Source organism: Eurypyga helias, unplaced genomic scaffold (genome assembly GCF_000690775.1).
Source record: "Eurypyga helias isolate BGI_N326 unplaced genomic scaffold, ASM69077v1 scaffold18457, whole genome shotgun sequence".
NCBI classification, from domain to species: Eukaryota; Metazoa; Chordata; class Aves; order Eurypygiformes; family Eurypygidae; genus Eurypyga; species Eurypyga helias.
This window is the reverse complement of record NW_010264020.1, coordinates 23870-38379: the sequence shown is the minus strand read 5'-3', so window position 1 is coordinate 38379 and position 14510 is coordinate 23870. Positions and strand designations below refer to the sequence as shown.

At 42.7% G+C, this 14510-nt stretch overlaps 1 protein-coding gene across 4 annotated transcripts in view; it reads right to left on the bottom strand.

The window, feature by feature from the left end:
* ERG (v-ets avian erythroblastosis virus E26 oncogene homolog) overlaps nt 1–14510 on the bottom strand; it is a 62747-nt gene that overhangs the window by 29457 nt on the left and 18780 nt on the right. For 2 of the 4 annotated variants that reach the window (XM_010156264.1, XM_010156265.1), the window contains exon 2: nt 3023–3240. In XM_010156264.1, coding sequence (XP_010154566.1) covers nt 3023–3240 — 218 coding nt within the window. Of the gene's footprint in view, nt 1–3022; nt 3253–14510 lie in introns of those variants that run through there. The other 2 variants (XM_010156266.1, XM_010156267.1) reach the window with 1 other exon arrangement.

The following is a 14510-nucleotide window of genomic DNA, read 5'->3' as shown; positions in this document are numbered from 1 at the left end:
TTGGGTTGGAAGGGACCTTAAAGACCATCTAGTTCCAACCCCCCTGCCATGGGCAGGGACACCTTCCACTAGACCAGGGTGCTCAAAGCCTCATCCAGCCTGGCCTTGACAGCACCCAGGGATGGGGCATCCACAGCTTCTCTGGGCAACATGTTCCAGTGCCTCACCACCCTCTCCATGAAGAACTTCTTCCTGATATCTAACCTAACCCTCCCCGCTTTCAGTTTAAACCTGTTCCCCCTTGTCCTGTCACTACAGGCCCTTGTAAAAAGTCCCCCCCAGCTTGCTTGTAGCCCCTTCAGGTACTGGAAGGTGCTATAAGGTCTCCCCGGCGCCTTCTCTTCTCCAGGCTGAACAAGCACTAACCTCCAGATCCTAATGATGGGAAAGATAGACCTAATGCTATTTTTTTTAAGAGAAGGTACACAAAATTGCTTCTTTTCATCTCTTTACTTCTGTAATGGTGGCAAAGGTGGTCAAGATGGTGCAAAAGTGTGTCAATGGGGATCCACATGCCTTGGCAATTCCTGGGTGCCACCTCTCTATAACAAGCAACAGTTCTGCTGGAAGAGTATGAATCAAAACTATGCCTCATGACTATTCAAAAAAGATTGATTTAAAGACAATTCCGCAATGCTCAGATTATACATCCTTGCAAATCTAGATGCCTGTTCTGCTAATAACAGTGCAGACCTTACACATATGTTTTATGCAGCTTGTGTGGTGATCAGGTAACTCCAAAGGAAAGGCAGATACCTCCCTTGGCAAAGCCCTCAGACCCTGCGAGAGAAAAAAAGGCACTCAACACAGGATCTCTCCCATCTACAGGCCCAAACATACATCCAGCTGCAACGGCATTTTCAGGCCTCTCAGATAGCAAAGCAGGGCTCATCCACCTTCCCAGGCACCCTGCAATAGCAGGGGTGGCTCAGGGTGCCCGGCACTCTCCGGACCATGGTATGCCTTGTGCTTTAGTGCCCGGAGCTGTCTGTGTTCCCAGATCAGGGCTCCTACCAGCCTTTACTGGTTTGGGGCATGCTGGTGTGTGACAGCACATTTTCTACACCGTGCTCTCACCCACATGTTATGCAGGCATGCATGGAGACCCAATTTAGCTGATCTGACTATGGGCACACATTTTGGTCTTGGTAAAGTTCCTGACCTCCTAAATCATAGTATAAAATTTATCAGAGTCGCTAACAAGGATTAGACAGCACATGGTTTCTGCTAATAAAAGACAGTATTACTGCCTATGCTTTTGTCCTTAAACCATCACAGAAACAGTCAAGTACCTGAGATTCACAAACAGAGCTCTAATGTTCAGGATAGTTATGTATTTCAGAAATCCAAGACAGGAAATTCATGATTCTGGCTTGATTATTTTAAAAATGTGATTGACCAACAATTTCAAATGCATCTGTATCATCTAGACTCTCCTTAAGATCTGGGAGTATGTCAAAGTAGAAGTCTCTGTGTGACTGAGTTATGTATAAAATTACAAATTACTACCACTAATCACTGTAATTATTAACACTGATTATCTACTCCAATGCACTTTATGCAATTTAAGTTCTCTTACAGAAATGCCACAACAAATACTTAGAGGGAATTTTAAGAAGCAGGAGAAAGTGGTTTTGAATCAATACTCTATTTGTGATTATATCTGTGCATATGATTAGCACCAAAAAAAAAAAAAAATCCTCACTGAAATTGGTTCTGAAAAAGTAGGCTTACACGAAGACTTCCCCTAATCCTTTGCAACTTCAGTTCACCGTTTATTTCTACGAATCTCAAATAATTGACTATTCACTGGAAATTCTGATTTGACTTCAGCACAATTTCCATCCTTACTAGTGAAAAGTGTAGGTGTGATAGATCACTGTCAGACCACTGTGGCCTGCTTGTGGTGCTCATCACATCAGCACAGCAAGTGTGAGCAGTAACCATATTCTAAACAACTGATGCTGGGAGATGAGATTAGTAGGCATGTGTTTCTGACAGAGATGTGAAGCACAGTCTTCACTGGGATACCACCAACAATTGTGAACAACCAACTCTTTCTGGACCTCTGCCCTTCAGCAACACCAAAGGAAAACTGTTTTGACAGTCAGGCATTTTAAACAGGAAAGCACTTGTTTGGATAGTTTCCTTGAAAAAAAACCAACTTCATTGTGTTTTTTCAGATGGAAGAAATCCCATAGAGTGCTCCTATGCTTGGGAGAGCTACCAGTCAATATCCACAAATCCACTGCATTAGTCTTTCAACTTAGTTGATACAACTCTCCTTCATAGTGACATTCATAAAAGAAGTTCTGAGACAACAACTAATGCACTGATATGCTGTGGCTACTGCCTGTTGAGCTGAGTGATTTCTTTTCCTGTTTCTTTCTACTCCCCTGCTTGCCTCCATATATATGTTATTTCTGCAGTGTGGGCTCTTCTTGAATCCAACCCCACAGTTACGCTTTTTGGCACTATGTTTACAGTAAATAAAGAAGTAAAGACCCATATAGTTCACTCCCCCTGCCATTACAAGAATCTCTTTCTCACGCTTCTCTGTTTGGCTATATTTAGAGCAAAGGCCCAAATTACTGTATTTTGACAACTTCCATGGGGTGTTAGAAGCCATACACATCACCCATCAGTGGATCAAAGGCGGTGCCCCAGACTACAGCAAACTCACATTTTGCTAACTTTGACATATGCTCTTTCACCTAGCGTGCAATGCAAGTTCACATCCAAAATTATCCACAGTCTGAGGAAACACAGAAAGGTACTGCACAAGCTAATGAGAAGATTGTGCCTGTAGCACCATTTGAGACCCTGCGTAACACCTGAATGGGGCTGGCAGGTGTGACCCACAATGTATGGGAGACTTGTAGGCTTCTGGGACAGCAGCTGGTGTCCAGGTGGGATATCTTGGGGCACCTAAAATGGTGCTAGATGCACAGATTTAGACAACTGAGCTATACCCATCATAAGAAAAAGTGTACTTGAACCATTGGAATACTGGACTTATTACCTTGACCCATTAACCTGGTTTGGGTTACACTCCATCTTGATGGTGACTCTGGCTGGGGGCTGTGATAACCAGTCTTGCTGGGGAACACGTGGACTCATCTTTGACGTCTGCCCATATTCACTGGAGGAGGAGGCCGTCATCTCTGTCTTCGCAAGATGGGGTGATCCGTAGGTGCACTCGAACAAGGACTGGTCTTCACTCACCACTGATAACGCTTCCTGCAAACCAGAGGAGAGAAGTCAGAGCAGACATTGTAATATCCCCCAATGAAAAAAGCCTTAACCATCTCACGAGAATAGGAACAGTTGGTTGCTTGCCTTAATTGCTCACTACTTTTTAGGCATGCCACTGCTGTTGGTGGAGGTGAGGGCTTATGGTGCCAGACACGCCGTCAGCATATGGCAAGAGGAAAGTATCTCCCCTGGGAAGACCTTCCCACCAGCAACTGAGAAAATGCACAGACACGCACTACCAAAAGCTTAGTAAGAACTGGAAAGGAGGAGAGGGCAGGATGGGCAGTGAAGTTTGGGCCTCTCACATCCCTGGTAGGGATGTGGAGGGCCAGATCTGCCAGGGCGTCAGCAAGCTGCCATTGCTGCCTTAACTGCCCTTACAAGAAGTGACCGAAAGCTGTGCCTTGCTGACTCACTGGGAGCTCCTCTTCCTTCCTTGTGGACTGAGGCCAAGTCCCTTCTGGACAGGGAGTCGAGACACAGCTGGGTACAACCTCTGATCCAGGGACCCTGCTCTTACTGCCAGCATCCGCCATAGGCTTCAGCAGAGGTCCCTACCACCAGCCCCGAGAGGACACCTGCCCCCTCTCTCTCTCTCATGGCAACCATTCCTGGCAGGCCGGCCAGCCGGGCATCCTGTTCCAGTGCTGAAGGAAGGGCTTCCCTGGCCACCTTCCCTCACCACGGCAGCCCTGTGGTTAAGTCCCCCCAGAGAAGCAGGGTTCACTAGCCCCCTCGCTGGCAGGGTGGCTGCCACTGCAACTGGCCAGAGACTGGGCAGATGCCAGAGGGAGCAAAGGCCACCATCTGTCCCCACTGCTATGCATTCGCGTTGGCAACGCCAGCTCTTTCTCTGTGTTATCCAGTGCTGACTCGTGGGAATGAGACAGTGCCTGGGCCCAGCCTGGATAGGCTGCGTGTCTGCTGTGCCCATCGGGAAGCTGCAGGAAGGGCTGATGCTGTTGGGTCGACTCATCCCGCCTGAGCTGAGGCTCCTTGGTCACAGAGACTGGTCTGGGCTCCTGCTCTCCCGGTGGCCCCCAGCAACGGACAGGCTACCCCTCCAAAAGATGCCTTTCAAGGAAAGCCCCCCTCTCCATGCGTTACTAGGGCTGAACACAGGATGTAAGGGTACAAATGGTAACCCAAAGCGTGACTCCCTCCTCCCACCCTGGCACTGTGGCTCTGCCCTGAAGATGAAAGGGGGCATGGGGCAGGCCGGCACCTCCATCAGGGGCTGGGGAGCCAGCGGGGGAGGCTCGGCGTGCAGCACGCCAGATGACAGCAGCCATGGAGGCGGCCAGCTGGCGAAGGCTAGAGGTGCGGGGGCCAAGGATGGGGGTACAGGAGGGAGCCTGAGCCAGATTTGGGGCAGGGTGCGACTGCTCCCTGGTGAGGCAGCGTGTGTGGGCCCACACTTCTGCCAGCCCTGCCTTTGACAGCCAACCGGAGGGTGGCCATGTCAGCAAAGGAGGACACAGTGGAGAGGGGAGAGAGAAAAGAGACAGAGCAATGGGAGTCCTCTGGCTTCAGGAAGATGGGCAGCTACCTGCAGGCTCTTCGTGTCCCCGGCTGCTGGAAGAGGGTTTTGCTCAAACTCTGTCAGTCACATGCTGCTCTAACAATCAGCAGTTGTATTGGTTCATATGTTGTATACCCCACATTTATCATTCTTTTTATTCACCTGGTTTGTGAGCCCTCGGGGTGCAATCTGTTAATATTCATAGTTTTCTCTGCAACCGCAAGGGCTGGAACATCACCTTCTTCTTACTACTTCTCATAAAAATTGAGACCACCTCTTACTCTCTGGACTTGGGGAATGGGATCTCAAGCAGCCCTCAAAATGCCACCAGACTCATGATTTAATCACTAACTCTTCCCTCCCCGAGCCAGGAGGCAAAATTCAGACAGCAATCTGCAGCATTTCGTAACTGCTATTCAGATGCCATTTGAATGATAAGGTGACCACCAAGCTATCACCATTAACAGTAACCCCCCATTTAGCACCGCTGCTAACCCCCAATCCGCGCTCATCTACCCAACTGCTGACTCATGGGTCTCTGGGGGTGTCAGTATGCTTCTGGGGGACAGAAGGGATGCCAGAATAACACCTCTCCTTTTTGCCATGCCTCTCAGACTCCTGTGGGTCTCTGGCCTGCCTGGTCATGCTAAAAAATGCTGATGGTGGTCTAAAGCTTTTCTGATGAGCCATTTCTGAGAAAGCCTGCAGACAGCTCATGGTCTTCATGGAGGTTTGGGGGGAGATGGCTGCTGGTCCCTTGCTCCCCAGAGGCTGCTCCCTGGCTACTCTGTGCTGAGAGAAAGCAGGGTGACTTGATGTGCTTGGATGGTAAAGGAGCAGGGATCATATCACAAGAATGAAAGAAAGAAAATGTAACACTGAAGAGAAAATGAAACATTCTTTCTCAACAGTCCATGAGAATTTTTCATGAAGATGTATATACATAGATATATATATACACACACAGGCTGGCCAGGCAATCACAATACATTCCACACCTATGTACTGCACAGTTCCCTCACTTCTGACCCACTGTAGAGCTAATACATGAACCAAAATACATGTAATGAAAAGTTAATTTTGGAAGAGTTAGCTCCAGTAAATACATGAAAGCGTGAATTATACAGGAGAAAGCAGATACAAGATTGCAAATACAACAGGCAGATTATTATTTTACTTTTAAACCATTTACTAATAGACCATTTCAAAAGAGGCATCAAACATTATAGAATGGATATATTTCTCATCCTCCCACACAGAAGTGAAACAAAGCAAATTTATTCTGGTTCCTATTAAACCTGACTCCACCTAATGTAAGTTAATTTAGGAATATTTATGGTAAGTATAAAAGTAAACAAAAAAACCCTCAAGGGTTTTATATTTATTGGCATTACTAGTAACAGTAAACATTGCTTGTGCTGTGGATGCCTATTACGTTGCACAAAGAGGGAAAGTACACACATTTTAACTTCCCAAGAAGGACAGCAAATGCTGGAAATATGAGCCCAATTAATAAGGGTTGTGTGAATATCTAAAAGACTATGGTGAAAACAAGACAAACATAAATGAACCCAAGAGACAGCATCAGACTTCACATTTCAGGAAAAAATGCCTAGTTATTCACAGACAAAACCCTCAATTTTCTAGCTAGCATTTTGTTCTGATTTAATAGCAAACACTCATCTGTACTCCATCCTGCTAGTTATCAGCTAGTGCACGCTGGCAGGTCTGAAAGGCTCTGTAGGAATAACTGAGTTTCTGCCAACTTTGCATGCAGTTGGGTCAGTCCTTATGTGGAAGGTTTATTAATGTGTACTTTACCATCATGATTATCTCTGATATTTTACTCTGAGTGGTCACCGATCTTTGCTGGCCTGTCGTGAAGGACAGTAGGACATGTATTACCCCTCCCTTGAGCACATCACAAAAGCTGAACTGGCCATCTAAGCTTTTGCATAATTTTGAGGAGTCAGCATAACTAGAGAACGTGGTCTAAACTAGAATCAGCCTTACTTCCTCCTTAACTCTTTAATCATCTTTCCTCTTCTCGCGCATAAGTGAGATTGAGGTTTCAGTGTGGGAAACATGGAAACTATGTTTAGCATCTGTTCTGCTACTCCTCCTGTCAGTCAGGACTCAGGCAGGCATACCAACTCTCCTCTCTTTCAAACATAGGCAGGACCATTGATGTCAATTTACCAGCAACCACTACAGGTGAAATACGTGGTCCTTGCATATTCTCACTCGCCTGGAAACATTTTCTGCAACACATAGGTGAAAGCTGTGTGCCCAGGGTTGGCAACTGCTGCCTTTCTTCCTCTCAGTGATCTTAAAAAATGAGGATTTCTGGCCCAGCCGCTTCTGAATCCACTGACCTTGCAAGACACAGTGAAGCTGACCAGTCAGAGCTAACACAACCTGATATAACCTCACGTGACACGCATACTGTGGGAAAGCACAGAAATAGTATCAAGAATCATGAAGCATTTCTCAGCTATACAAGAATGTATGATAACTGGCATAATTTGATATCCCCCAAAAGAGACAGAAAATGTCCTTCAACTGCTCTTTGTATGCATTGCTCCATCTTGTCTATCCTTGATTTCTCTTTATTCATTAAAGCATTCAAGCCTTAAGCCTATGTAAGTTGTGAAAGGAAGGCTCTAGCAGCAAACTACTGTACTGAATAGCTGACAGAAAGCAGTATGGGTATTTCTTTCTTAAATACAGGGACTTAAAAATGTGCTTTCTGCTATAATTCTAAATGCAAGCTCCTGGACCAAATGTAATATAAAACTTGTCAGCATTCACCATCACAAAACCAGCTGCATGGTCCAGCCACATATAAACATGGACAAAACTATTAATACTGACAATGTTTGGCATGGATTTTTACATATGGATGCCAGCTCTGTTTCTAGTAAATACTTTTCATTACTCATTTACATGTCAATATTGTCTTCTCATCCATATTAATGCTGTTACTGGAGCAGTTTGGCAACATCAAGCAGTTAGTGGGATAAAGCAAGGTAAACATTAATCAATATTATAAAACAGATGCATTCTTTCAATCTTACCAAGTTTTGTACCTTCAAGTGTAGTAGTAAATGGGCCAGCTTCCTGGATTTCACATGACAATACCATATTCTCATGAAATCTCAGGAATTAAGCCTTTCATTTCTAGCAACCAGTGTCTGGGGTAATGTAATATGAAGAAACTAACACATACTGTTTAAAGTGACAGGTGGCAAAGGTCTTACATGCAAGACGCAGAAGTAGAACTGTTGGTAATATTATCCGATGTCAATATTAGACATGGATTTTCTTTATTTCATCTTCCTTTCTCCACACATTTCCTCTCATGATGTCACCAGCAAAATATAAAAATCTGTATCTTCATTAACAGTTTTTTATTTTTTAACTGCCTGCACTATGCAAAACCTGGTTTCTCGCTTGCACTTTCTGTACTAATGATAAAAGAACAAAATGGCTTCTCTATTTGGTTTTGACTTATACCTCACTGATAGGTTAAAAAAAAAAGAATAATAACAGACTGACAAATTTGCAGAACAATAGGTACAGCAATGCCTTTAAAGTAGGCATAAAGTCATTAGGACAAAAGTGTTTACTTAATCAAATGCAAGATTACTTGGCCTAGAAACACAAAGTTACAGGAAATGTGGTTGAAACAGTTCCCATCATGAGAAGTATATGCAAGCTGACCTGTCTTTTCTATGCAATGTCAGGAACTAAGGACAAAGACTTTTATTTTTCTAAAGCTTGATCAAAATTAAGAAATGGTTAAAGAAGACAATGAAGTGTGCAGTTGTGTAGCCTAATTTGCTTGTTCTGAGGGTTACTGGGGAAAAAGTACTGTCACAGGATTTTAAAATACTTTGGAGGCTCTTCCAACCTGGTGATGCTTTCTTTCAATTTAATTCTTATTAGGGAACATGCCGGCTGGTGTGCGAAATACATTTGTGCACAGTCCCTGTATGCCATCAATGCAGCTTATACTTTAGACATGACACCATTTCCAATAATTTGTACAGCAATCAAATTGAATTATGTCTCCAGGCAGTACACTCATTGTATGTGTGTATATATAGCTATATCTCATAATATTCATCTCTGTCTTTTTCATTTCTTCAAGTATTTCCATGGTTTATGGCTTAATCCCTGTAACAGAAAAGGTTTAGTAGATTTTTTTTATCCCAATTGGCTATTCAAAATCTATCAAGAGATTTGCTGCTCAAGAAAATGCTTCAAGAACTTTGAAAGTCAAGATCTTACTGGCCAGCACTGGCAAAATCCTAGCAGGCTATAGCACACAATGATGAAGAACATTGGCCACAAACCAGTAGGACACTGGGCAAGATCTGCATGTAAAGAGGAGGATGCACGAGGACACACAAATACAGCAACAACACTTGCTGTACATTGAGTGGTGCTGGACACAGTAAAATGCATTTATTGCTTGTGGCATCCACACCCCCACACTCCAAAACAGACCTGTTACTCTTAACTATGAAAGACTTGCAATAACACTGCAATCGGGAACTTTTGATTAGAATTTTGCCATACGTCAATGCATTTATATAATCTACTTTTTGACACCAGCTTTATGGTATTTCTCCTCATTACTGTAAACAACTTTTACGTCTTTCCTAATCTGATTTCATGATAAAACATATGTAAGCACAAGCTTAGATCTCCACACCGCCACAATCCATTCAGACACAGGCTGCTTCCTATCACTTGTCAGATGTCTACAGTTGGTCAGAAAAATGAATTCTCCGTCCTACGAAGAATTCTGACATACTGGGACTTATCTTCATTTTAAATTGGACAAAAAGCTGTTAGATGAAAACTTTCACCAAACATTTATTAAAAGGATGAATTGAACGCACTGGCGTGTGTTTTGCAGATGTTAAAACACTCTAATAAACAGTTACATTTGGAGAGGACCTGCATTTTCTGAGGGAAGATTGTTCTGATTAAGACCATGCAATTTGCCTTATTAAGTGTTTCCATGCTTTTTGGCACTCAGTATACCTTGTATACTTGATAACATTTGGTACTGAAGTTGTGTGCAATCAAATTACACACAATTGTAACTGAGAGGAAGAACAGGTGAACGTGTGTGAGATTGTACGCAGCCTCCACCTTGGTACAGCCGCTCCAAACTTTACCAAGTCACTCTTCTCACTTGCTACTCTTCTTTCTATCCTTCCTTAGACTGCATCTTCTGATGCTCTAGGAAGCTGTTTATCTGGAGCGAAAGCCTAATTTCAAACAGGCCAGGAATGTCATTTCCATGCTGGAACAGAGAGCGCATACGAGGCTGGACACCAGAACCTTGGAGAGCAGCGGGCAGTCTTCCAGTCAACCTCCGCTTCGCTCACGTCTGCAACAGGCATCCCTGCACGATAAAGCAAGCTGTGGTTGAACTGCTGAAGGGCTTCTAGTCTAAATTTGCAGTCCTGCTTTAAAGCCAAGCCTTTGAGCCTCGGATTCATTGGATCCAGCAATAATCAGTGAAACAAAAGACAAATGATTGATGTTTTAGCCTTGCTATAGCTTATTAATCATGATGCTCTTACAACTCTATTCTGACCATTTGCAAAAGAAGCAGGTTTGCAAGATACTCGATATGGTGTGTGGAACATACTGGAAAAGGTTACTACTTAAAATGCAGTCACCTGAGTCAGGAATTGCAGTACACATCTGGAATATGTTTTCCTTCTAAATCTTTGAGTCTTGGATTCATTAGATCAGACAAAAATCCACATATTATATTCATGAGAGAGTTCAGGAACAACAAAAAGCCTTGGCAAGTACAAGATAGGAAAGACAGATGTTGTCCTCACCTCCACCCATAAGAATCTTATTGCCAGCTCAGCTAACATCCTCCGCCTATTTGCAAAAAGCATTTGGAGAGTCCACGATAATCCAAACACAGGCCCGGTGCTGCCACTTATCTGTTATCTTCACCTCTTGCTGAGAAAAATACAAGGGATGTTTGGAAGCAAAGGAGAGCCACTGCCACAGTACCACTTGAAAAAAATGAATAATCAAGCATCCATCAAAATGATGTTATGAAATTGCAGGCTACATTTATTTCTGGGAAACAACAGCAGACGTTTAAGGCTGATCCTGCAGCCCTCTTTGTGTAAGTCATTCTCCGGGCTTCACTAGGACTAGTAATTGGAACAGAGGCCTCACAGCTAGGCCCGAAGGTTTACCATTTTGCATCTTAATGAACAAATTCTGAGACATTACAAATTCAAATGTAGGCTGTGGTGCTTCATCACCATTTCTAATATATAGACTGTCATTCCTGAAATGTTAGCAAACCCTGGTTTTGCCCAAGCTATTTTGTCGACTTCTTTCATCACAGGGTAATATTTATAGCACCAGGAATTCACCTCCAGGTCTCCGAGTGCTTCATAAGATAAGAAAAAATTATTGTTGCACTATTGCAGATTGGATAACTTTGGTAAGAATTACTAAAAATGCATCTTGGCTTAGAAAACAGATCTCCCTCATGCCAAATTCAGTGCCATATTTGGGACCACCCTGTACCTCACACACTAAAATTATTACACCAAGTAGAGTTGATGAACCACTAACCTCCAGAGATCAGGAAGTGGCCATGAGATTTAAAGAGCTGCCATTTCACAATCGATTATTCCACCTGTAGTCTTTATCTGACAGTAAAGTGCAAATGAATAGTTTAACCCCAAACCAAAAGTTAATAAATGGAAATATGAAACTCTTTCATATACGTCACATGGCCTGGACACCATCAAAGCAACACAGCAAGCTTATTCAAATGCAATGACGAAAGCTTCCATCCTGCATCTGTTTTAGCACACGTTCAGCGCCCGAGTGACTTCAAGAGGGATATGCCTGGAAGCAGCTCTACCCATGCACAACCACCAAAGAACGGCACCAGGCTTCTGAATGAAAGTGGACCTCAAAATTCACAAGACTGTATCAAAAAGCCAAGGGAATAAAGGAGACAAGCTGGTGCCATACAGGGATGAGTCTGGTTCCTTTTTTCCTTCTGCATGAGGAGAGTCCTGATAAATGGCTTAAAGACTGAGGCAACATTGGGTTTTATCTACTGCACCAGTAGCTGAACTAACTAGGTTAGGTGGCTGCAGGGCTGGAGGAGCACAATGATCGGTTGGACTCAGAATACATATTCCTGAGTGATTATGTCAACCTTAAATCACCAGTGCTAAAAACAATACAATTGCATCCTGCAGATTGTATATTGTATACACATTTTTAAAGAAACCATAGCTTTGTATGCTTATTTTAGCACTCCCATCCATATAAAGAGCTGTAACACTGAAGTTTGAATGACTATTTTTTCAGTCGATATAATAGATTTTCCTTTTCATCTTGATAGTATTGTCAATTATGAACTTTGAAAGCTTGAAGTTTTTTCCTCCTTCATGCTTGGCTCTTAACTTCTAGGGCTTGAAAATGCCTAGAAAACTGGGAAAACTTGGATATAAAACTCCTTTTCATTTCTGCCTCAGCCCAGGGCTAGCCTGTTGCTGCTACCTTGCTTTTTTAGTACAGGACCTTATCAATCTAAAGGAGCAGCCAACCTTCTACATTGTTGAAAAATATAAACATATGGGGTTTTTTTCTCAGCAATCTTTAAAGGAAAGATTTGTTCGGAAAAACAGGTGGCAGGTTTGTAAAGTGGCCCGCAGCCCAGTCGGAAGTGAACTGCGACTGCGTACCACACCTGCTGTGAACTTCTGCAAATAGATCAAAATTATATTGGGAACGAGTCTGGGGCCAAAACAGCTGCCCAAAACAAGACAACCATACCACTCTAGGCATTCTATCCTATCCTTTCTGTGTTTCCTCTTAAAATCTTCGCCATTACGGGTAGCCCCAGAAGTTTGAATGGGTTGTCCTCAAGAAGTACTGTGTTACTTGGTTAGTCATGTGTCCAGAACTAAGGGATTTGCTTGAACACAGTAACTGCTCTGGTACTCTGGCTTTGGTACCTTTATTGAGAAAATTCTTAACATAAAGATAACATGACTTTTTTTCTGCCTTACTGAAAAGATCTGTCCAGTGTAATCCCAAGAAGGTAACATTTGCAGCTGTTTTTCCTACTGCTTATTCAAAACTACAAGATTATACATTACATCTATACTAAGTTCAATATTTGTTAACTGTGGTGGGTTGATCCACCACATGTATATTTGTATATATAATCATATATTCCCCTTATTTATATGCACACATAAGTATATGTACACACACATATTTTCAGATAACCCCATCCTCAATCCCTAAACAAGTTTAAAGTAAAAAGTAATTCAGGCTTTAAAATACTTTTCTCTAAGGCCTATAATGTACCAATGACAAACCCATCAGGAAATTGATAAGAAATGTATAGGAAGAAATGAAGAGACATTCACAGCCATTGTACTGATGAAAGAATTAAATATTAGGGTAAAACTGAAAAGAGCATCCAAATTAGTTTCCTTTCCAACAAACCTTTGGTTTTTATGAATGCCTAACAGCATTAGGGAAATAACACTTGGACGATGGCCACAAGCTGAACTTCTGGGTGACCCATCACTTCCCTGTTGTGCCTCTGTGTGTGGCGTTTGTGCACGTGCGCACGCGTATATGCGTGTGTGTGCATGTCAGTGTGATAACAGGCTGCTCACGTTCTGGTTGTAAAGAGTGCAGTTATGGGGGATCTTGGCTCCAAATGTAGTATTAGCTACCCCAAAGAAATCTTGGGAAACTAGGTGTGTACCCATGAAATCTGGCTGGTCCTTTGAAACCAGCAGCCAGGCACAGAAATCAGCAGAGAGAGAGGGATGGGGAACTGCTCACTGGCATCTCCAGAGCTGCCTTCCTGCAGCTCAGCTTCCTCCTCACAAACCCCATGGAGCTGGAGATCCTCTTGCCTGCTGCATTAGGCTGATGAGGTCTCACATGCTCCCCTATGTTCACCTTCATGCACATTTAAAATTCTCACCTTTCCATTTTGAGAACATTTATCCCATTCAACATGTATTAAAGTAATTTCCTTGCTCGATAGCTTTTGCAAACACTGCTTAAGCTATCTTTATCTGTAAGGATGTTTTCATTTACTTCCAATTGTATTTCTCTTGATATTTTTTACTGACTTCTCTGCATTATATAACTGAAATTAAAATGCAAATTGCTATTGCTTTTAAAAAATCCACTACATTAGGAGCGCTCTCCATTTCTGCACAACATGGTAACAGAAAGCCCTTTGTTTACATTAGATTCCCTTCCTTTTCCTGAGTCACCTTTTATTCCGGGTCTTCCATGTCTACACTGGATATATACATATATATTACTATATGCTTTTCGTGGTACTCCTCATTTTACAACCATATGGAATATTGCTCAGATGGGTAATCTTTCTAAATTGAGAATGAACTTTCCAAGTATGCCCACTGTGTATGTAAAATATGACTTCCTGTCATGATAACCTTTACAGTGTATAGCCTAACATACTTTCCTATAATTGTTTATAATGAATATCTTGATTCATACTTCAGCACACGTTATTTTAGTAATTCGTTGCAAAACATGACTAATGAAATTAATACGGGGTTGAATGTCACAGCATTAAGTCGTTTCTGTTGTGCAAAGATTAACACAGGAGAGGGCTTATTAAAATATCAATACAGTTAAGTGTGTACTTACATTT